This window comes from Falco peregrinus, chromosome 7 (genome assembly GCF_023634155.1).
Source record: "Falco peregrinus isolate bFalPer1 chromosome 7, bFalPer1.pri, whole genome shotgun sequence".
NCBI classification, from domain to species: Eukaryota; Metazoa; Chordata; class Aves; order Falconiformes; family Falconidae; genus Falco; species Falco peregrinus.
The window spans coordinates 29,933,515-29,958,531 of NC_073727.1; the positions used below are offsets into that span (position 1 = coordinate 29,933,515).

The window sequence follows — 25,017 nt, forward strand, 5'->3', positions numbered from 1 at the left end:
TACATATACCCACAAATACTAAGGTGTAAAGCCATCAAGATGAAATAGTTTCCACACCAAAGCCAACTAAAAATTCACTGAAGGGAGGATTTGAGCTATCTATCTGGATCATTTTCTTTTATTTCCTTCCTGTTGTGTTTCTTCTTCCCAGTCCCTTAAGTCACAGCACTTAACTTAGTGGGCTGAAAGCAGAGCCTAGCTGTAAGGAGTTGCACACGTATGCTGGTAAGCAGCTAAAAGTAAGCCCCTTCATTTCACACGTCAGAGGACGTGCAGAAGCCCTGCTAACTGTGATTCCTGCTACATGTTCAGTCATGAACCTGCACTTGCATGTAGAGCTGGGAAATGCTTCTGTCAGCAGATGAGGATCTGGAAGTATAAGCAATGCTATGGTGGTGTTGCTTCATCACTGGTGGTACCCAGCTCTGCCCTGGATACCTAGAAAATCTATATAACCTAGCCAAAGAATTCAGAAGAGCAGACCCGAAACATAACCTGGAGTGACACATAGAGGCATGGATACATCAAATCAATGAGTGCCAGACCCAAGAAATCTGAACACCAGCACTCAAAACTTGCATATAGATGGGGAAAAAATGAAATGTCAAAATGCTGGTTTGCATGCCTTACGTTCTAGTAGACACCAGCCTGCAGGAACTCGGAGTGAAGCATTGTCCTCAGCTGCTAACCACAAAGGCTGTCTCTGCTGGAACTAAGGTATAAAGCTGAAATGGTGTAAGTGCAGATGTTTATAAACGCTTTCCTCTCCTCTCAGGCGAGAAGCCAAAGGACTTCCTTATGGATTATCCAGTGCTCAGAAATCAGGTTAGTGGAGAATCACGCACTTTGTCCTCTCCTGTCTGTTGGGCCAGTGGGAAGGGGTTGTCCAACTAAGCATGAAACGCATATGAAATAGCATGCACATTTCCTGGTTCAAATTCACCTCTTCATACCAGGGAAACAGCAAACGGTAGTGCCACTTGTGTCATTCTAGTACAGTGCCCTGAGAAACAATATAATTTGGTTTCTATGACAGAAAGGCAATTAGCAAAAGATCTATTATACAGAGTGCATAAATTAGCATGTAAGAGTGCTCCCAGGTGCCCTCCTTTTCCTTCCCTCCTCTAAAATACCTATTTTGCAGAAAATTGCTGCTTTTCTTTCCTTTTCCCCACAGCAGAGGGGATTGCTTTTCTCTAAGAGAGCAAGGGCTAATAACTTTTTATGGCTTTAATATTTTCATCTTGCTACCCTCCCCGGTTGGGACTATATTTATAAAGCCTAACAATACCAAATTGTACTTCATGTGTAAAATCAGAATAGGGGATTGGCTTGAGGGCTCTGTTTAGGAGATGCCTGCAAAATCCCAGTGAAGTATATTCTTTGTCTTGCCCAGTAATGCTTTCTCCCATCATCTTGGAAGTTAGGGTTTAGCTGTATTTCCTGGCCAGCCAACTCTGTACAGGAATATCCTTCTGAATCTTGACTTTTTGTAAAAAAAGAAACCACTAAGCAATTCACATGTCTCTTGACAAGTGCCTTGCAATAGCTCGGCTCCGAAATTTCATCCCTCGGCAGGTGCTGACGTCAGTGAAAGGAATGCTGTTACCCACTGCAGCTCACCCTCATTAGAAAATTAATTTGTACTTAACATCATATTTGCTAATATGATTTTTCAAGGTCACATCATAATCCTTTCTCACTTGCTAATGAGGACAAATCCCAAGAAATTGGAGACAGCCTCTTACCCAGTTAGTTCATTTGTTGTGTGTGTGCGCTGCGTAAATCAAGCTCCTCCTTAAGCCTTCGTGAACCAGGCTGGGGACTTGGAAAGCTGGGAGCTGAACCCACCTCTCTGCAGACCTCCTGTTGTAGGCTCCAGGCAAGTGCCTGACACTGTGGATTTTTTCTCTTCAGTCTCACAAGGATGTCGTGAGAACAAATTAATTGATGAGTGCAGGTGCTCAGATATCAAGAAATGGAAGCCATACTACTCTGGTGAAAAAAAGATATTTTAAGCATTATTTTTGCCACAGAAGCAATGGCAAAGCAGGTAACTGATTTAAAGTTGGTATTTTACTGATATACTTTAAGGCATCAGTGCAGGCACCTACAGAGTTTGAGCCCTTCTGGCCAAGAAAATTCTCTATAAAGTTTTGTTTTTACTTGGAAATCCCAGTTGGTGATTCACTTTTTCCCTTTCACCCTCCAAAACTAGGGGGCTTTTTTTACAAACAGCATGTTTTAGTCTTGCTGTTTAACTACTTTAATATAGTTATAACGAGTACACCAAAACCTAAGCTTTCTGGTCAGTCTTCTGATTGTAAGCATTTAACTTGCTGATAAGCCTTCTATTTTTATTTCTTTATCATAGGTTGTTGGAAACACATCAAGCAGCCCTTCACCAGACATCAGTCAACAGAATTTACCATTAGCTATAATAATGAGAAGGAGACACCACAAAAACTAGATCTGGTCACCAGTGACATGGCAGGTAACAATTGCTCCTGCTGCCACGCATGCATTTCTCTCTGCATGCTGAGCAGGTAACAGGGAGAGGGATGGGCCAGCAATGTTACAGGCTCCAGCTCTCATGCAAGCTGAGACCCAGGAACAGATTTATCTGTGTTCATCCCAGATGTTACAGTGAAGCAGCTAAATGTATTAGGAGTAAAAACGACTACTGTTTTGGAAACTTTTTCATGGAGTTGTGGGCAAAGAGTTCCTGACTCTGAAATAGTTACAGCTGAAGGTAACCGTGGAAGGCGTTCAGGTATGGATGCAGTGCAAGAATGTGCCTAGAACAGGATAGTTTGCTTTTGCTGACTTAATTTTTGTGTTTCAGTACAAAACACAAATGTTTCTGGACATGGAACAAAATATATAATGCCCCTTGCTGCTGAGCAAATAGAAGAATTACTTAGTTGGTTTGTGGTGGGATTTCATGCCCAGCTGGAAGTTGTGCTGAGATCCCTGTGCAGCTTTCCTGAATTATTTCAGAGATGAGGCCCACTGAAGTGGAAGCAGGTAGGTGAGAGAGAAGGAAAAAAACCTGTGCTACCTTGGCTCCAGGTGTTTGGATAGAGCAAACCCCCACATCAGTACTATTTGCATCCCAAAGGGATGATGGTTTAATTCATCCTCTTAGCACATCTTACCCCTGCCTAGTCTAGTCTGTCTGGAAAGGCTAGCAAGACCAGCCATTTCATGGGATCAGTGATCAACAGTCTTCCAGAAAGATTTAATTTGCTGTTTCCAGCTTCTAGACTTTAGAAATACCTTAGAATTTCTCCAATGCATTTGGCAGAGAAATTAAAAAACAAATGGATGGTTACTTGTCATGGTTTAAGCCCAGCCGGCAATTAAGCACCACACAGCTGGCTTGCTCACTCCCCCACAGTGGGATGGAAAGAATTGGAAATGTAAAAGTGAGAAAACCCATGAGTTGAGGTAAAGACAGTTTAATAGGTAAAGCAAAAGCTGCGCACGTAAGCAGAGCAAAACAAGGAATTCATTTTTGCCACTTCCCATCGTCAGGCAGGTGTTCAGCCATCCCCAGGAAAGCAGGGCTCCGTCATGTGTAATAGTTACTTGGGAAGACAAATGCCATCACTCCAAATGTACCCCCTCCTTCCTTCCTCCCCCAGCTTTTATTGCTGAGCATGACATCATATGGTATGGAATTTGGTCAGTCAGGGTCAGCTGTCCCAGACGTGTCCCCTCCCAACTCCTTGTTGCCCCCCCAGCCTGCTCTCTGGTGGGGTGGAGCAGAAAAGGCCTTGGCCCTGTGCAAGCACTGCTCAGCAATAACTAAACCATCCCTGAATTATCAATGCTGCTTCCAGCACAAACCCAAAACAAGCCCCATACTAGCTGCTACGACGAAAATTAACTCTAGCCCAGCCCAAACCAGCACATTACTGTAATTCCATACAGTGCTACCCTGGATATCTTTGAAAGATGGTTTCAGTCCTTTACAGAAACTTCCAATGTAAATATGCAGAGACCTATAGAGCAGTTTTATTTCAGGAAGGAAAGGGAGTGAATGAAGGTTGCTCACAAGTCATGGTTGTCTGGCTCCCTGGCCATGTCTAGGGAGCCTCTGCTCTCTCCATCCTACCCTCCTGCCACACTCATGGGAAGTCTTAACTCTCAGCCTGGCCAGGCAGCTCCCCAGCCTCAGCATTTAATCTACAGTCCCCTCAGAAATAAGAAACATCAAATAAAAATGTATATGCAGCCCAGAAATGTGCCATTTAATAATGTAATTGCAGAGAGCATGCAACTTGCGTAGAGGTTGACGTGCTGCTTGAGATTCCCTCCCTTTGAATCCCCAGCTGCCTGCTGGTTCCCAAAGGCAGCCAGGAGCAAGTTGAGATGCTTCATCTTGAGCACAGGAGATTGCTGGGGATGGCGGCGCAATGCTGGGGAAGAGCTGCACCACTTAGTGAAATATCATAACACCTTCACCCTACATGCTGAAGTTTGGGAGGTAGCCAGGAACTGCCAAAAAAATTCACAGGACATATGGAATAGAATCCGACGCTCATGTCAGATGAACCACGATGCCAGAAAAGAAACTGAGCTAACTTCTTCACGCCTGCGTCAAAACATGATACTTTAGCAGTGTCATTTACTAGAGCTGTTCAGGCCACTGTATGTATCCGTAAGAGATTGTCACTAGCACCAAAGCGAGAAAGTTAAGAACACTGAATTTTCGCATAATAGTTTTACTGGATTTTTTTAAAACCCTTTTAGTCCAGATTTGCTTACACGGCAGCCTGGCATCTGCCTCGACTAGAGGTGCAAACATGGGCTTCTTGAGGCCACATTTTCTCCATGTTCCTGCCCTGGCCCTTTGCCCATCCCCAGCTCTATCCCTGCTGTCCCCCCTTGACTGGGGTGACTGCCCCGTCCCTCCAGCAGCGCTGGTGCTGCTTCTCCTCCCACAGTTGATCCCTTTTTGTGCGCCTGCAGCAGTGCTGAGCTGGCTTAGCGCCTTTCACACTTCCCTTGACTTTCTTGGCTGCCGTTCCACCTAACTTCTTCCTTCTTGTCAGTCATTTACTGTGAGATGCCTTTTAAATAAAGCCGGCACTTGGTCAGGCTCGTTTAAGAATCCTGCGGGCATTTTAATTATTCCTAAAGCAGAACACTTGTTTTGGAGAACAGCTTGTTTGTGGATCTTCATGCAATGTCCTTTGTCTGGTTTGTTGCTAATATTTTGTTGACTTCTCTCTTTTTTTCAGGGCTTTGGAGTACACTCCAGAAATGATGTTGATTTATTTGGATGGGTAGGTGGGGAAAGGCAGGCAGGGAGTAGGAAAAGGGATGGCAGATTGGAGCTCCTTGGTGGAAGATCTTTTGCCACATTCTGCAACAGGACCAGCGTTGGGGAAAGGCTATCTCACATTCCTGATAACCATGTTTGATACAATAGCAGAGTCATTTTTCAATGTAAAATACCTATCTATGCATAAGTGTTATATACTTAATCACCGATCTGTGCCTTACTCTGAGCAGTTCATGCTTCCTTTTAGATTATCAGCAGCCTCTCATGATTGGGACTGGGACGGTAACACGGAAAGGATCTACTTTTCGGCCCATGGACGCCAAAGATGAGGGAAGAAGGGGGAGTTCAGAGTTTGAAAATCACTATCACTGTCCACACAGAGCTAACCGGCACGAATATGCTCTGCCCCTGGCCAGCCAAGAGCCCGAATACGCCACCCCCATCATAGAGCGGCACATAGCAAGAGAAAATAATTTCTCCTCTGAGAACGGCTACAATGTACCTGTTGTCTCATCTCAGAAACACTCCCTTTCTGCCGGCAGCTTCTCTAGTTCCTGTAAGACCGACAGCAGGAACGGAGACTATCAGACACCCCAGAGTGTCATAAACTATGACAAACCCAAAGTTAACGGTGTTCTGACCTCTGTGAGCTACAGCATGGACTACCAGAAACCTCAGCCCAGTGCCCTCGGAAGTGAGGGTTACTCAACGCCCAGAGACTGCCTAAAGCCCATAAGCCAGACAGCAATGACAGCTCTCTTGTGATGTGCCGAGCAGGAGCGATGCGGTGCGCCGGAACGTCACTGCACAGCTTTCTGAAGTGAAAACAGAGTTTGGAGGGACTCTGCTGCGGGAGGCAGAAGGCAAACAAGCCCTGTGTACATAATATTGCAGTCTTGCTGGGTTCTGACATCTGAAGAAAGCATATGCTGTTTATCACTGTTTATAGCAAGAGAGATGTTATCAATGAAGACTGTACATCTTATTTTCTGTAACTGATCTCAGTGCTCTATTTGCAACGTGTGCAATTTGTACATAGCTTTTATTTAAGGAGAATTTCTTAAGTTTCCTTTTCTCCTGGGGGATCAAAAGGATTGCAGAAATGCCTATTTAAGAAAAACAGGCCTCCTCCCTCTTTATTTTACCTGCTGTTGTACTGGCAGCTGTAAATGTTGTATCTTATGTTTGTGGTGATTCATCTCCTTTCCTATGATAACTGAAGATAGGGCATCACTGTAGTTCTCACTGGGAGGGTAGAAGAAGTAAAACTATTTGAAACAAACAATGTGCACAAGAGAAGGCAGCTGAGCATTTAAATACCATGCTCAAAACCCACCTTTTCCCAGCTGCTTTTTTAGCAGCAATTCTTAAAAGCTTCAATTTGATCTAGCATACGAGCTGAGCCTGTCAAACTTGCTGTTCATGTTAGAAACAGGTAGAAAGGCTGAAACCAGTTTTGAGTTCAAGCCATGGTGATCACCCTGCAGTAGAAAAAAAACAAAAACCAAACCATGAGCCCAACACCTGCCAATCTGGTGGTTTGGGTTTTTTTCAGGGAGTGTGTGTGAAACCAAAATGTGAATTTACGGCTGAGAATTAAATCCCATTCAAGCTCTAGCTGATGCTTTTGCTGCTAAACTATAAGGAAATTTGTTCCTTGGCATAAAGCAGCAAATTTCCTGAATTCTTCATTTTTCCACTAGGTATTTTTCTGGTATACACATTTAGTGTAACATTTCTATTTGAAATATTTCAACTAAGTAAAACACCGTGTGGCTTACTGTTGCAGTTAAATTTGCGAGACAGCAGATCAGCACAGTTATTTTCAAATAGTTTTTCTTTTGCAGCTAATGTTACCCTTACTTCTGTTTTTGGACAAACTTGAAGAAGCGTAGGGATGGGTGCAATGTATCGCACAGTAGCTGGCTCCTCTTTCAGCAGAGGTGTCATTGAAGTGAAACAGCTTCTGGTAGCAACTGGGACTGTCCGCTGCCCTTCTACTTGCAGTACTTGAAGAGTCACTTTGAATTTGAAAGCTTATCCTAGAATGCTGAGAAGTGATATGCTTCTGAGAAGGAAGAATGGTGCTATATTTAAAGCACAGGGTTGGGAAATGAGACCAGTAAAACCTGAGCTCTGGGAAGCTATCCGAAGGCCCTCCTTTTCCTTGCCTGTGAACTGGGGATAATTTGCAAAGGATGCAACAAAGATTTGTGGTCTGTTTGGAAAGTGCTGTCAGAGTCCAGACGTGCTGCAGTGATACTACTCACAAATACTGCTAACTCCAGTGATACCCAACCTTAAGGCAGGCTTTTAGCGGGCTCTTCGCATATGCTTGTTTTGCAACCTCAAGCGGTGCCATTCCCTCACGCTGCCACACTGCGCATGCAATTCCCATGCAAAGGAGAGTCAAGGTAACCTTGTAGCCTTCCTGTGTTTGCTGTCAATACAGGTTCTGTGAAATGTCTGAAACACCTCAGGTCCTGAAGTGAAACAGCAGCAGCCTGTTTGTTAGACCGAGCTGGGTGGTGTTGTTTACCTTCTGTTGTTTACATGTCTGTGTAAATAAAGAACACTGGTATTTGTAAATCAGTCACACAGGCCTGCTGCTTAACTCAGTGACTTGATTATCGCTGCACGCCCACTCTCATCACATATCCTGCAGGGTGAGAAAGAAACGTTCCTCACGCCCTGCAGAAGTGCCGGTTGTACTGCTGCAGTTTGCCGGCCCAGTGTGACAGGCTAAAGAAAGATTCTCTCAGTGCCCCATTTAGTCCTGCTTTTCTGTCCATAAGCTCTAGAGAAGAAGCACCCACGAACAAACATCTGTAAACAACCCTGCTGCTGGATGCATATAATTGAGGAAAGGATGAGGATGCCCTCCTGATGAGCCTGAAACCAATACTCCACCCACACAGCTAATTAGCTTGACTTACCACTTTACAAACAAGCAGTGTTCAGTAATCAGGGCTACTCCCCACCTAAATAATGCAGCAGTGCAACGGGACAAGGCAGCAGGTGACATTACTTGTATTATAATAAATTTTTTGCATGCCCCCACCTCGTGCTTTGCACGTCTGCAGCTTGCTACAAGTGTCAAAGGGTTCCTGGTAGCATGTGCCCATTTCTGCTGCCGTTCAAACCCATCTTAAGACAGCTGGTTTAGCCCAATGAAAAGTTGGGTCTCAGTTTGCACCTTGCCTTCATCACCACCCCCCAACAAAAAACCTGCAAAACTGCTAAAAGATGGGTTAAAATAAACCTCCAAGCATCTCCATCCTCCCTGTGTCTTGGTGCTGACAGGGACAGAGGCAGCACCACAGCTCCGTTGCTCACAGCTCAGGGTCACAGCTGTGGTGCTTCATAGTTCACATCTGAGCAAGTGCTGAGGGCAGTTAACACAAAAAGCCTTGGGCTTCTCCACCTCAGCCTGGGAAATGGGAAGTTTTTAGTGACCCCAGCGGCAGATATGCCAGGGAACTTCCTACCTGTGTAGTCCTTCTGTCCTGGTGGTGGTGGTGGGGATACTAAATCCTGGTGTAGGAAGGAAAGGGGACTGCTTGAACCTCCCCAATGGCAGTGCTTATCCTCACGCTCATCCTCTGAATGGCTTCTCGCATACTGGTACACCAAACTCCAGCTTGTCTACATCAGCCTGTTCTCACCGTCACAACCAGCTGCAGGTATAACACAGGCAGCCTTATCAGACATCACAGATTTTAAAAAATCTTCCTTGCACAGCGAAGGTTAAAGTGTGCACCATTTTGAGACATTCACATGTTTGAAGGTGCTGTGTTAGCCTGGGTCTCTCCAGTGTCTCTAGAAGTTGGATGAGAACAGGCTCTGAACTGTCAATGGGGACTTTCAATAGCATTTCTGTATCAAACTTCTTTCCAGAACAGGCACTCCCAGTAAAGTGGAACAGTAAAGCTAAGCCAGAGTTCACAGGACGGTTAAATATTAACTGGTCGTAGCAGTAAGGGCCTGCCTGTCCCTGCTGCATTTGACTGCAAGCCTTTGCCAGGAACAGGGTCACACACTGTAACTGCGCGTGTCTTTGGCCAAGGGAGTCAGCTCTTGAGGTAAGAAAGTGTAAAAGGTGATGTACACTACCTACATCTGAAAAGCCTGTGACATCTAAAAAGTGACAGCTTAGCATGTATTTCCAGACAGTGCCTTATATTTTTAAAAAAGCACAAAACAAAACAGCAAACACACAAACCTACAAAACCCAGCTACAAAAAAAGTTCCCTAAACACCACAGCAAAAATACAAACGTTCTTTGCTTTCACCTCCTCAGACTGGGAAATAAATAGCAAATTCTTATTTCTTCTGTCAAGTGCTTTCCAACACTCAATATAATAGCTTTTTTTTTTCCCTGTCAAGTGTAATCCTGAAAAGTATTTCCCTGTTTCTTTTAGTTGCTAGAGTTTTAACATCAGATATTAAGCCCTACCTTAGTACCTACCAGAATCTTTCCACCCAACAGGCAACGGATTAAAATTAGCCCTTGACTTGCAGACTGGAATTAGGATTTCCCCAGATTTCCCCATCTCAACAGATGTCGACTCACTCACTCATAGCATCCCCTGCTCTCTTTTACCGTCTTTCTCTGGATCAGGCACTTGGCCCCACCTCCCTCTCCAGACACCATCCACAGGATGGGTTCAATCATCTCTGTAGCCCGCTGGCTGCGGCGGTCTCTGCATAGATGGGGGAAGGCAGGAAAAGCAGCAGGGCCAACCTGCATCCCCTGCATCCGATGGGTATTGTGACCGCTGCCACGTTAGCTTAGCTGTTATGGCTGTGTCTCTAGCACCTGAGGGTTTTTAAATGAGGGGTCCCTGCTTCGTCATTAAAAAAAAAAACATCCATGAGGTTGGATTCCAGCTATGGGAAGTAGACTGTGAATCCCATGGCTTGTCTGCATTACTGGCACGGCTAAAACCCAGGAAGACTTCCTTCAGATTTCTCCCACTGCCTGCCATTTGGCAGTTCTCCACATCATGGGCAGATTTTAGTGGGTCCCTGTCTGAGGCACAAAATATTCCCTACACAGGAGGGGAATGTCAGGCTGTAGGTCCTGTTACGGGGACAGATACCTAACTGTGCTTACCTGTTTGGTGGATCACTATCACTAAAACATGCATGATTTTTTTCCCCCATGGTGCTGGAGACTCCTATCCCATGCAGACACACGGCAAGGATCGCTGCACCCTCCCCAGTGCAGCTCCATCATCGAGACTCTCTGGACACATTTCCAGAAGCTGAGCTGCTCCAGGACTCCATTCCATTGCACTGGAGGAAAATGATCTTGTGGCCGTGCAGAAAATTGCAGAAGGCACCAGAGGCCTTTCAGGGCTTGGGAGATCTAACCTGCTTCTGCACCACAGAGCAAAGCAGCTGACCAGTATCACCAAGGGGCAGAGCCCACACCTCTGACCCACACCCACTGCTGAACGAGAGAAGCATTAAGGGAAACCTCCAAGTCAGCTCTGTTGTGACATCCCAAGGAAGCCCCTGTTTTGTATCCACGTAATACAGGTGGCAGTCATCTGATATGAGGACTCACTCGCTATTTCTGAGGGTTCTAAAAGCCATAGCCAGGAAGCACTATTGCCATAACAAACTACTGTTTACACTAAGTTACACTGACATCCTCTGACCTTGAAACAGTAGTGTTGCATTTCAGCAACACCTTCAAAAATATGCATATAAATTCACCACTGAGGTAGTTAATAAAAACTAAATGAAGTGCAATTATTTGTCTGTGCCTTGGCTTTTGCCAAAGGGAAGGCAAGCAGGTAATTTTTCTCCAGGGCATTCTAATTCAGCCCAGGATGGCAAGTAACAAAAAGCACAAAAATGAACAGAGTTCTGTGACATCTAAGAAAGGAGTCAGTGGTCTCACAGCAGTCCTGGGGGCCGGGCACTCACTGAAAAGTAACCTCGTAGAAATCCATCAGTATGCTTCTGGTCACCCTCTCTCCAAAACCAGGTTAGGTTTGCTCAGCGAGTGGGTGTCTTAAGGGCTCCCCTAGCCTGTAATCAGTCCGGACCCAAGGAATGCCAAGGTTATGTTGTTGCAGTCCTTTTTTCCTTATTATTTTCCATAATAAAAATTCTATACTGCCCTTTTCTTTCCAATGTCACCTATGATGTAAGCTTGCACTGAACTCCAACCTCCGCTGCAACAGACAGCATGGGGTAAATGAAAGCAGAATTTATCGTTTCATTTGAAACTCGTCAGTGTTGTTGACACTATACTGAAAATTACCCTGCCATAGCTGTGTGGGGTTAACAAGACCAACAACATGATGAAGAAGCAGCAGCAGCAATGTCTATGAATTATTGAAGACAGAAGAAGTTTCAAGGAACATGCTTATTTGAAGGGAAGGTGCCATTTAAGCACAATCACTTTCAAACTTAAAATAGAAACCTCTCCTGAGGGCCTCTTTTACCGAACACCCCCCCACACCCCCCCACCCCCACCCCCACCCCGGTACAATCCTACCATCCATGAAGGACACATGAGAAGGCGTCAGATAAAGCATTTCTAAAACTAGATAAAGGCAAGAGGGAAGACATCCTGAGTTGGGGAAAACCTCCTGTTATCCATGATAAGGAGAGCGCCTAGCATCTGACTTTCTGTGCTATTTCATTGTATAGTCTAGACATGAGAATCTGGAGACTTTTTGACTCAGACTTCACTGTATTTGTTCAGGCTGGGCCTCTATTATGCATCTGTAAGTCCTGAAAAACATTTGCCATGCACAGTAGGCAGAGGTTATTCAGTGACCTCTTGTCCTGGGCTAAGTTTATTTACTATTTGTTCAGACACTTGCAACAGAGCTACTGAGCTGCAATGGGACATCCAAGAGATTATAGTCCCATTTATTTTTATACAGTCACAGGTATTAAAAAGAGAAATCCAGAGAGGAGACAACCTGATTAAGTAAAAGCACAACATTTTTGAGCATAGCAAAAAATATAAGCCACCATACATGACATAGTACTGTTACTAAGGCTTTTGTGTCCTGAATAACCACCCTGAACTGTCCTCAGGAATCCATAATTTTGACCAGACAGGGAATTTTTAACAGACCTTACTGGAAAATCTCCCTTCACGATCTGCATTATCTGCTCACCTGAAGAGGAACAGTAGCCCTGAATACCCAGCATTTCCTCCTGAGTGTGAGATGAGCTACTAAAAGGAGTGAGAAATGATTCAAAACCTGTGACATTCTCCAAGCCAACTCAGATAAGACAAACAATAACAGACTTTAAAAGCACACATATGTTGCCTACTAGAAGGTAGGCAAAAAAATAATGCCAAAATTTGAGGCTTAAAAGAAACACCAAGAACAATTTAATACAAACAATACAGAAATATACAGCACTAGTTGAAGCCTGACCCACAACAGAGAGCTTATCGGAAGTCCTCCTCCAGGAGAAGTGGCAGATAGCAGAGATGATGGTGATGCTGGCCATAAAAGAAGGGAGGAAAAGACCACAGAAAGACAGTAAGTTATAGTAGCCAGCACCCAGCCTCTGGTCTGAGCGATTTCACACCTTGAGCATGCACTAGAAACTTCAGCCTTTACAAACCTATTTTATACATCTTAATTTTTGTGGCCCAGGCAGCCATTTCACAGATGGGCCAACTTAGGCAGATATTCTGCCACTTGTCCGGAGCTGTAGCAACAAATCAAGAGCAACCAAAAATGTAAAGGGCTCTGAAAACGCCTATGGCAAACCTGCGAGAAGTCCTCTGTCATGCACTGAGGGAAGACAGGGGTCATAAAGACTAAGATGAGCTAGCAGACCTCACTTGAAGAGGCAGCTTTTCTTCACATCTATGGCTAAGCTTTTTATCCTTAAGTGACACCATCTGTTCTGACAGACAGTTTTATAAAATTTGAATAAGGTGACCTGGATAAAGCATGCCCATTATATGGAAATACCGGAGTTATACATGGGAAGGTTGTGGACGGCTCATGCAACTTCTCTTCCACAGATAGCCACGTGCTTTCAGCGCCTTATTATGAAAAGCAGCACAAGTCTTTTTTGACAATCCCCAGCACAGAGCAAGCCACAGTTTTGGTAACAATGCTGCAATAACTTGTCTACTATCTTACAAATGCCTGGCAGATGGCATTCATAAAATACCTCTTTAGGATAAGTATTTCATTTATATGGGTAACTTTTTGCAGATGAAGTCACACTCCATCCACCCCCACGTATAGTACACTCATGTCACTGTACAAGGATCAGCATAGAGGACATAAATATCTGAGGTACAGAACATTTCACTGAGAAAATCACTCATCACCTGGCTAACGACAACAAGCAAGGTCTGGAGACGGCACTACCATTGGGTGGTCAGTGGAAACCAACAGCAGCAGAGAAAAGATGATGATGGGTCAATGTGAACTGACGGTCCTCTTTCCTCCAGCTGAGAAGCTTCTGTCTGAAACTAGACTAGAGGAAAACCTAATCATCACCTCCGTTTTTTTGCACTTCTTGCCACAGTTTGACACGACATGGGCACCCTCTGTTCCAGCAAAGATCCCAGGAATGCCACAAGGCTGGTTGCATATCATGACTGAAGGGCACTGGCAAAGTGCAGGCAGGAGTGTTTATAAACCTGCCTGATAGCTCGTTTCATGTTTTATCAGTGCATTTGGTGCCTGCCTTTGGGAAGATTTAACCCACTCACAGAGAGAAAAAATTTCACTGCTTGGCTGTGAGCTTGTAAGAGAGTAAAGCACTCATTTGTTAAGTAATTGATGGGGATATTTAAGTATTTTTTAATAAGTAATGAATCGAGAGCTGTATGAAATTGTGGCTCTGTGTATGTTTATGTGTGCTTGCACATATTCTACACTGAAAGAGAGGACATTTTCTACTCTCAACAAACGTCACCTGCAACTGTACCTGCTACGGGATGCAAACCAGACTGGATATTTGTTATCTTAAAACTGCATGTGAACTAGAAATTGTTCTGACAAATAAAATCTTTCTATTTTTTAAATTAAAAAAAAAAAAAAACCAACAAAACCACAACACCCCAAACCAACAACCAACCTACAAAACAATATAGGTTCTCTTTCTCCGAGTGGCGCTAATGCTGAAGATTTGAAGGAGGCTGCTGCCCCCTTTTGGCACTAAATACAAACACTTAGCACCAAAACCAGGATTCTGATCACAGATTTCAATTACTAAATAATAGACAAGTTTCGGTGTTGAAAATAGCATACAAATGAGATAGCCCAAAGCACCCTTGCCTGTTTAACCAGATCACTCAAGACTACCACACTTACCAAGATGCAGCAATCTTAGTACATAGAAGTGCCGTGTTTTAAAATAAAATCCGTTTCAAAGTTAGTAATATGCAACCTGAATTTAAAATAACCACTTTAGGAACACAATAGATCTGAAAAAATTCTGCTAGCTCCCTGAATTGTCTCACAACTCCCCACGTCTGCCATAGATTAGCACAACACCTGAACTGGCACGCAAACAGGGAGGTCAAATAAATAGGAAACCATGCAGTAACACTCACTTGACAGCCATAAAAGAAATCCTCATTTATCCCAGAAAGTCAGTTCCTCAGTTCCAAGCCCGAAGCTGAGGTGCGTACCCATTGTAGGGTTTCAGTCATAGCACCCGTTGGGAATTGTTTCCCACAGAACCACAAACCACCATGCAAATTATAAATTAAACCAAGAGGAACTGGTGCCTTTATGGACATAACCCAAAGGCTCTCCGTAAGAGGAGCAGCCTTCTTCCCCTGCCTTTAGCTGAGGAAGGGTCCACGCAGCAAACTCACTACAGGTTGTTCCAGCAGTGCGTGAAGAGGAACACTCCGTTTCTTGTCAGAAGGAAAAGCGTTCAGGGCAAAGAACTTTCCAGCAATGTAAGCCCAGTGGACTGAATACGTGAGCAGCGAGACTGTTAATGCTTCTGTTCCCCTAAAAAAAAAAAATTACAACAAACATAAATACTTGGACAACAGCAAGTAAAATAACATTAGAAAAAATATTTTCATGCCAATCTGGGTTATTCCGTTTTGCAAAATTAGTATTTGTGTAAATATTTATACAGTTAATAGGAAAATTAAGATTTAATCAACAGGATTCATAGAGATTTATAGATACACTTGTTAACAATTTGATGACTTGCAATTTAACAGAAAAGTTACCAGATGTCTCCCAAGCACCCCTGACTTCGGGCAATCAAAACATGTCTGTGAATGCCTGTACTTTTGACTTTGCCCATTTTTGTGTTTTCCTAACCTCCTGTTTGAGACCCAGGCATTGAAAACCAGGCAGCAGAGATCCAACAGCCCCACAACTGATGGAGGGGAAGCCATAGATGGATGGAGGGGAAGCCATAGATGGATGGAGGGGAAGCCATAGATGGATGGAGGGGAAGCCATAGATGGATGGAGGGGAAGCCATAGATGGATGGAGGGGAAGCCATAGATGGATGGAGGGGAAGCCATAGATGGATGGAGGGGAAGCCATAGATGGATGGAGGGGAAGCCATAGATGGATGGAGGGGAAGCCATAGATGGATGGAGGGGAAGCCATAGATGGATGGAGGGGAAGCCATAGATGGATGGAGGGGAAGCCATAGATGGATGGAGGGGAAGCCATAGATGGATGGAGGGGAAGCCATAGATGGATGGAGGGGAAGCCATAGATGGATGGAGGGGAAGCCATAGATGGATGGAGGGGAAGCCATAGATGGATGGAGGGGAAGCCATAGATGGATGGAGGGGAAGCCATAGATGGATGGAGGGGAAGCCATAGATGGATGGAGGGGAAGCCATAGATGGATGGAGGGGAAGCCACAGATGGATGGAGGGGAAGCCACAGATGGATGGAGGGGAAGCCACAGATGGATGGAGGGGAAGCCACAGATGGATGGAGGGGAAGCCACAGATGGATGGAGGGGAAGCCACAGATGGATGGAGGGGAAGCCACAGATGGATGGAGGGGAAGCCACAGATGGATGGAGGGGAAGCCACAGATGGATGGAGGGGAAGCCACAGATGGATGGAGGGGAAGCCACAGATGGATGGAGGGGAAGCCATAGATGGATGGAGGGGAAGCCATAGATGGATGGAGGGGAAGCCATAGATGGATGGAGGGGAAGCCATAGATGGATGGAGGGGAAGCCATAGATGGATGGAGGGGAAGCCATAGATGGATGGAGGGGAAGCCATAGATGGATGGAGGGGAAGCCATAGATGGATGGAGGGGAAGCCATAGATGGATGGAGGGGAAGCCATAGATGGATGGAGGGGAAGCCATAGATGGATGGAGGGGAAGCCATAGATGGATGGAGGGGAAGCCATAGATGGATGGAGGGGAAGCCATAGATGGATGGAGGGGAAGCCATAGATGGATGGAGGGGAAGCCATAGATGGATGGAGGGGAAGCCATAGATGGATGGAGGGGAAGCCATAGATGGATGGAGGGGAAGCCATAGATGGATGGAGGGGAAGCCATAGATGGATGGAGGGGAAGCCATAGATGGATGGAGGGGAAGCCATAGATGGATGGAGGGGAAGCCATAGATGGATGGAGGGGAAGCCATAGATGGATGGAGGGGAAGCCATAGATGGATGGAGGGGAAGCCATAGATGGATGGAGGGGAAGCCATAGATGGATGGAGGGGAAGCCATAGATGGATGGAGGGGAAGCCATAGATGGATGGAGGGGAAGCCATAGATGGATGGAGGGGAAGCCATAGATGGATGGAGGGGAAGCCATAGATGGATGGAGGGGAAGCCATAGATGGATGGAGGGGAAGCCATAGATGGATGGAGGGGAAGCCATAGATGGATGGAGGGGAAGCCATAGATGGATGGAGGGGAAGCCATAGATGGATGGAGGGGAAGCCATAGATGGATGGAGGGGAAGCCATAGATGGATGGAGGGGAAGCCATAGATGGATGGAGGGGAAGCCATAGATGGATGGAGGGGAAGCCATAGATGGATGGAGGGGAAGCCATAGATGGATGGAGGGGAAGCCATAGATGGATGGAGGGGAAGCCATAGATGGATGGAGGGGAAGCCATAGATGGATGGAGGGGAAGCCATAGATGGATGGAGGGGAAGCCATAGATGGATGGAGGGGAAGCCATAGATGGATGGAGGGGAAGCCATAGATGGATGGAGGGGAAGCCATAGATGGATGGAGGGGAAGCCATAGATGGATGGAGGGGAAGCCATAGATGGATGGAGGGGAAGCCATAGATGGATGGAGGGGAAGCCATAGATGGATGGAGGGGAAGCCATAGATGGATGGAGGGGAAGCCATAGATGGATGGAGGGGAAGCCATAGATGGATGGAGGGGAAGCCATAGATGGATGGAGGGGAAGCCATAGATGGATGGAGGGAAAGCCATAGATGGATGGAGGGAAAGCCATAGATGGATGGAGGGAAAGCCATAGATGGAGGGAAACTGATGAAGGGAGATGGCTCAGGCTACAGTACAGAGGAGCAGGGCTTTTGCATTTCAAAAAGGAGATTTGAAGAAATACAGAGTGCCCAAAAATTCATGAGTGATCGTTACTCCAGTAGAACATTACAAAGAAAAAACAGCACAATGTTAACCACTTTCTCTGGATTCTTTTTTAGGAATCAATGCACTTCTAACGTACCTCTCACAGGGGGACTGGAAGAGCATCCTCCCGCAGAGCCTTCACAATGCTGGCAGCTCTGAAGCTTTCCCTTGGTACAGCTGGGAGAAACAAGTCTTGGCACACTAAACAGAAGGCTGGCAAAGAGACACCAAATACTTTTGACAGCTGGTTGAATTAAACACCTCTAAAGTGTGTGGAAAATTTACCCACATGACTTCCATTTTCCCCTAAAAAGTCAAAAATCTTGAAAAATATCACTTGGCCTTATTCAATCATTTGGCTTAGAAGCCCTGTTTGTGCCCTGCACATATGTGGGCATCAGGAGCAGATACCGAAGTACATCCATGGCAGAGTTACAGGTAAGGTAAAGCTACTCCGAAGCATGAGAAGCAACAACTGCCTTGTTGAGAAAAGAAAAAAAACAAAGAAATCGAGTATTTTTCTTTCAAAGACAGTGTGTTTGCCACTTCTCAGTTCTTGGGTTCCCTTCCAACTGTGAAACTTCTGAAGAACTGGAAATCAAGTTGCATCGAAAAAGACACACTCTGGAGAAAAGGCAAGCTTGAAATAATTTAGGCAATTCTCTTTCAGGTCGTTAAACTGAGGACTTGACCAGCAAAAATGGACTCCTTACATCCTAAACCAGGATGCATTCCTCTTCTTTTCTGTCATGTGTGGATCTCTGAGAAAAAATGCAGAGGACTATTCACAGTGACCATGGTCACTGGGAGCAGCCCCGGAGGTCCTTCAGTCAGACACGGGGACACAAAGAAATTTTGAATGATCTTCCTTGAGCTCATGTGACATAAAATTATTTTTTTCTCCTCTTTTCATCTGTTTTCATCTTCATAGCTGGCTCTAATCCTCTGCTTGTTTTGTGACAGCTCAAGTAAGTGTAAGTCTTCTCTCCTTTCCCTCCTCCTTCCACCTGCTGAAGTCACCTGTACCTAAACGCTTGTGAAAATTTTAGAGCCAAAAAAATAAGTCCTTGCAGTGTTAGCCCTTACCAATTGTGTATTATACATCTTTTAACTCAACATGACTCAGCCTTGTCTATCCAGACAGTCCCTACCCTCAGAGTCTCCTACTCTCTATTTAACACTCAGTAAATCCTGAAGCACTGCCGCAAATACACCGCCACCACAGTCACCACACCATTACCCTGCATTTGAGCGCTGTTCGTTCAGATGAACTCGATGCTCTAAGGCAAGGCAATGACTCCAGCATAGGCGAGAGATTATTTTTTTAAGAAATACAATTTAAAACACAAAACAGACACTTAATCTGAAAAGACTTTAGTATCAGGACTAAAAATTATAACTTATTATTCCTAATGCGTGTAAAACGAACAAACAAAAGGAAAAAAGGCAGCTTTCACAATTTTACCCAAATGACTTAATCCTTTCACAGGTCTGGGTCTTTATAGCTCTTCTCAGCCAGAAGCTTTGGAAGATTTATGGTATTATACAATCAGACACTGCAAATATGTATTTTTTTAAATTGAAAAAGATTCAGCAGAAAATGCATCTCAATGAAATTTGAGACACGTCCTATAGCAAATTACATTTTAAAAAAAAGATAGTTATTAACTACTGCTGGCCAAGACAGCATTCTTTGGTTTTCCTCATATTGGCTTTTTGGCTGGGTGTCGTCCAGATGCTTAACAGAAAAAGATCACACACAGGGTTAGATGTCTGTATTTGTAAATAAAAACAGAAGAAAATTACATACCAGTCTGAATTAGGTGCAGAAATCACTGCAATGCAGAAGAGTATATTTATTTACAGGCTAATAAAAATATATCATATTCAGCTTAACTAGGTGTATACATTTCTTGCAAAATGTTCTACCTGCTACCAAAATGACAGTAATCCATGATGTAATAATGTTTGGACAGATACAATAAATACTTGAACTTTGTTTGATACAATTGTGGATTAACTTATATTGAGATGGCTACAAATCCTCTTCACTGCTGAAAATACACTTCTACAAAGGAAATACTACATACAGCCTTTGATCAGAGTTAAATTTATTGCCATAAAGCACTCTCCTTAACTTACATGCTTTTAATTAACATTGGTCCCAGGTGCCAACAAACAGTCCACCTTCGTCTTAAAATACAATTGTCTCACTGAAGAATTTTTGTCATAGGCAAGGAATGATCTACTAAAAAAAATGCAAAAATTCTTTAGAATATTATTTTATTTATTTACAGTAAAAATATATATACACACACACAAGTAAACTGTTTTACACTTAAAAAAAACCAAACAAAAATGAAGCCTGAACACTGACTTTCCTCAGAAATTCTTCCAAGTCTAATTCATTCAACCTCTGGGAATCAGCAGGACTGAGTCTTCCAGTTACTGACAAAGGGGAAAATACACACTTGTCTAATGAATCTGGAAATTCAAACTCGCAAAACTTTGATTAAAAAAGTGTTAATCTCTAAGCATCTCAGTATGACTACAATAAACCAGTATGTTAAATCAGCTGGTAGGAAGTATGGAGTATATGGAGACAGACTGCAGTATCTGAGCAAAATACGCCCATTCAAAGGCTTTCTAAACAAAGACTATAAAAACGGCTGGGAAGAAGATCTGGTGATCATTTACTGCTACCTGATTTGTCTACTCCTAGTCATTTTCTCCAGCAACTGTTTCTTCTGTTGATCTCCTATACAGGTTAAAAATAGACAAGGTAAGAGCAGAGAAAGGATCCAGCAGCTTCCAGAAGATGAAGAATAGAGCACAGCATGAGAAACTGGTGGAATAGGAATGTTAGGGACCTAGCTCTAGAAACATTCTCCCACTTCAGGCTACAACTGATCAAGGGCATTAAGTGGAAAATAAGGTGTGCCAAGAAGTAAAGAATAATGAATAAATTAAAAATTTCATCTTTCCCTCAAATAAAGGGAAACTGTACAGGCAAATTTAATGCCTTTTAAAAAAGCTACTAGACTAGTTGGACAAGTCTCATTTCTTAGAACTGCAGCAAGGTTTCATACAGCAGTGATTTTAAAGACATGATTACTACTTGGCTTTGAACTATCCTTTCTGACAGAGGACAACGAGTGTTCCAGGCCATGGACAGTTTGAGAGTACACTGCTGGAGTAACTGTGGGAAAAAACACAAATCTGGATACAAAGTTATGGCAGCGGATTTATCTGCTAACACACCGCCAATGTGTCCTCAAGCTTCTGAAGCTTCAGAAAAAGAAATATGCCTGGGGACCTGTTTCTTCTTCACACAGTTTTATTTTTAAATACTAGTTTCTGTGTGGTGAAAACTGTACAGCTTTGACTATTTTAAAAACCTTCAACAGTATGCTGTATGATAAAGGCTATTATAAAAAATGAACTAAACAATGTTATTCCACTGAGTAAGTGGAACTCATGCGTGCGTGCACACACACATAAAATGATCACGTAAATAGCGAAGTTAAGGGATTTATAAATAGCAAAATCTTTGAATAAAATATATACATTTTTAGGCTTTCTCTATAAACATATATATATAGTGCTCCTACAAGAGACAAGTAACTGTGTTCTACATCACAATTTAAAACATTAGTTGATGTTACTCTAAAGGCCTTTGAGGTTTTTTTCTTATGTATGTACATCCTACACAGTAACACTTGCAAAGATGTCTTTTCACATTAGTTCCTCTCTCAGTGTACAAAATCCTATCTTTTCACATGACAATTCAACCGCCTGCAGAGCAGTGAATAGGAAAGCTGGCATGGCACACTGAAATAATAAATGCAATTACAATGTAGAGCTTGCACGTGGAGACTGCTGCACTTCACCAGAAGATCTACAAACAAGAGTGTGAGAAACTGGCCAAGAAACCATCCTCAGCATTCCCATTTGCAGTCATGCCGTGGGCCTTTAGATGTACACCAATTAAAAGCTATTTTAAGATACACTGCTCTTACAAAAGGAGTAACATTTTGTTCCAACAGTAAGACAATTAAAGGTTAATACAACTGCCATAACGTAACAGAGATAGGGCCAGACACTGTATGATTCTGAGCACCTCCTGTAAAGTACTGTGCGCTCAACTTTCTTTAAAGATTATTTTAATGTGAAATAAGTATGTTCAGTACCCATCAAAAGCACACAGCATTTCGTAACGTCAAGCTAATGACGACCAACTCAAACCACTCTGCATCTGTAGTAACCGTATCCATTCAAGAATGAACAGTAAACCGATGATGCTCAGAAAAAAAAATACCAAAGGGCACACAAAATTGTGAGTATTTTTCCAAATAATTTTGCATTTAAAAACCCATAATATTCTGTTTAAATACTTTTGGAGCAAGTTTCAAATGGAACAATTCGCAGTGAATTCATTAAAACAACATTGCCAAAAATCTCACTCATAAAACGATCATGGGCTGAAGGATCCTTCACTGTCCCATTTGGGTTTTGACAGTCTTTGCTCAAATAAAAGCTCTGGTTTTTATATTCTGAGAAAAAAAAAATCCTTTCTTTTAAAAGTTACAGTTCAAAAATCCTAAGTACAAACCTCATGGATGCAATGGTACAATTCTCCCCCCTCATCCTTGTAGAGTTAAAGCTTGTTTCACAAACAAAAAAGATCAGTTGTCCCTTTAAAACATCACAGGGTCAAGATGAAGCTGGCTACATCTTATTCTGCTTCCCTGGGGACATCAATGAGATTAAAAATTGAATGTATTGAGGTTATCCTTTTCAGAAATCCCATGCTTTGGTGCTTGTTATTAAAAGAAAATTCATTTCACATGCCATGTGTTAGGTATCTACTGTGTGTCACGCAAAAGACAGTTTTCCACATTTAGAATTGCTCACAATGAAGCCCTGAGGTAACTGCCTTTTTTCCAGGCAACAGTAATACAGTTCTTTTTGACATTTAATCATCCTTTTACAACCTACACTAGTATATGCAACTTGGAGCAGTCAATATTGATTATCAATTGTTCCCAAAGATGGAGTCTGTCCAGTTGATTTTTTTGTTTCTTTGTTTTTAGGATAAAGACTCAGCAGAACGGGCTAATTTGGGTGCAGTGTCTTCTAACGGAGCTTCAACTGAATTCCCCAGGTCTCCATTTTCATGTCCATCAATACTTGGTTTCTTATCAAACACTGCAAGTTAAAAAGAGATTTTATTTAAGGGAGAGAAGCAATCTTGGGAAGGAAGATCAGTGAGCCTTATTTCAGAACCTGGACAGAGTGCTGAAATGACTACTAAAATAAGAAATAAGAGCTAATACTTTTTTTAGCAGAACAGAGTACAACAGGAAAACAGGAACTGTTTCTCCAGCTCTCTGATCTAAAAGATGTTATTTCAAGCCAACATCATGAAGTGTTAAGGGGAAATAACTACTCCTAGACCGGAGTCAGGGAAAGATAAGAACAAATTTGAATTTTAACCTCTGTGAAAAGTGATCACAAAAACCACCCCACAAATTAATTCAGTTAATTCAGTTGTATCTAACTAAACCAGGGCAGTAAGTGAGGGACCAAACAGAAGAGCTGACCGCCTACTAGTAGGTTAATTGAAATAACAGTAGATTAATTGTGCAATGACTATAAAAACAGTGTTTTCCATTAATAGGTTGCATATTGAGACTTCAGAATTAAACTGCGCACAACACATTTTAGAAGGTTTACCTTGTGAGGGTTTGACATCCACATTTGTATCTTTCCTATTAGAACTTGAATTTGCACCATCTTCCAGTTCATCAAGATATAAACGATAACGGTGTCCACTCTCATCCTCATATTCTACATTTTCATCATCCGAATCAACTTCTGGAGCAACATACACTACTTCAAATTCAATCTCGCCTCTCTAAAATGCAACAAAAATCACAAATTTACTTACTACTGCACAGCTGCACAATAGGATGACCAAGATGAATTTGGTTACTACAACAGAAACATTTTACTGTTGTAAACACATTTACAGTTATGTTGAATATTCTGGATATGTGTCTGAACTGAGTTTTTACTGACTAAAGAAGTACAGCTCTACAGCTAAGATTTGCTAAAGCTACCTGAATTTTAGTTAAGTGCCAATACATTTCAAACAGTGACTTCTCAGGAGTAAGGTTTCTGATAAACTAAGTGCACCTGTTAACTGCCTGAAAAAGGGAAGTGCAAGGCAGGAAGAAGATTCTAGACCACAAAGTACATGAGAAACATTGTTTGGCTGGAGCTGTTCAGTCATAAAAGAATAAAATGTATGTCACTAAACAATTATTTCTGTGGGGCAATATAATGAGCTGATTTCCATCAGCCTTACTGGAGAATCATTGCCAATACATGGGTTTAACTGAACTAGTACAGACCCAGCATTTTTCTCCTTAAATTGCAAGACATAAGAGGATTAAGTGTAAGGTCATACAGCTTCAGGAATCACTGTAGCTTAGCATACCGTTGTGCTTAACACTAATGTGCAAACATTAAAATTTAATAGGCACAATACAGGAAGCACTATAAATGTGCCTACAGGTAACAGGTCCCAACTGACCTGTTGGGAAAGAATAGTTACAGCTTCCTTATGCTTGGCATCTCTTAGATTAACTCCATTTACTGCCAGAATAGCGTCACCAACATGCAGACCTCCACATCGATCAGCAGGTTGTCCAGGATGGATTTCAGAGATCAGTATTGGAACACCATGCTCCTTCCCACCCTATTTAAAAAAAAAAAAAAAAAAAAGCAGTTTTTTATTAACCAAGATGTCCATTGGCATAAAATCTACATTCTGGTAGTTGCTCTTGAAATGCTTATTTCAACTTTTATTACAGAAAATTAGAAAGCATGCTTCAGACAAAAAGAATGTTTAAGAACAACACATGAGATGTTTCCCTTAGTTCTTGCCCCACAAAAGAACGGACAAATTTCAAATATATACTCAGTCAAAGGACACAATCTCGAAGAACACCAAAAGTGTAATATCACACATATGATGAGACAACATCAAAACCTCATTAAAAAAGCATATAAAGCAACATATTGACTTGCAAGAAACAATATTCATATTTAGAATAAAAGTGTAAGTCATAATTTTAAG

At 42.9% G+C, this 25,017-nt stretch overlaps 2 protein-coding genes and 1 long non-coding RNA gene across 6 annotated transcripts in view; 1 reads left to right on the plus strand and 2 right to left on the minus strand.

Annotated features, from left to right (window-relative positions):
• DCBLD1 (discoidin, CUB and LCCL domain containing 1) overlaps positions 1-7,885 on the plus strand; it is a 49,612-nt gene extending 41,727 nt beyond the window's left edge. For both annotated transcript variants that reach the window (XM_055810846.1, XM_055810844.1), the window contains exons 13-15: positions 776-825; positions 2,375-2,494; positions 5,541-7,885. In XM_055810846.1, coding sequence (XP_055666821.1) covers positions 776-825; positions 2,375-2,494; positions 5,541-6,058 — 688 coding nt within the window. In that variant the 3' untranslated portion in view covers positions 6,059-7,885. The remainder of the gene's footprint in view (positions 1-775; positions 826-2,374; positions 2,495-5,540) is intronic.
• LOC114010675 (uncharacterized) lies at positions 6,317-9,797 on the minus strand. Its single transcript, XR_003552255.2, has 2 exons — positions 8,782-9,797; positions 6,317-7,850 (listed from the first exon to the last, which is right to left on the minus strand). It is a non-coding gene; the product is annotated as an uncharacterized LOC114010675 (long non-coding RNA).
• A 9,433-nt stretch (positions 9,798-19,230) lies between these two features.
• The window catches only part of GOPC (golgi associated PDZ and coiled-coil motif containing), a 28,019-nt gene continuing 22,232 nt past the window's right edge, over positions 19,231-25,017 (minus strand). For all 3 annotated transcript variants that reach the window (XM_013294973.3, XM_055810133.1, XM_055810134.1), the window contains 3 exons: positions 24,472-24,636; positions 23,610-23,790; positions 19,231-23,081 (listed from right to left, as the gene is read on the minus strand). In XM_013294973.3, the coding sequence (XP_013150427.2) occupies positions 22,963-23,081; positions 23,610-23,790; positions 24,472-24,636 (465 nt within the window). In that variant the 3' untranslated portion in view covers positions 19,231-22,962. The remainder of the gene's footprint in view (positions 23,082-23,609; positions 23,791-24,471; positions 24,637-25,017) is intronic.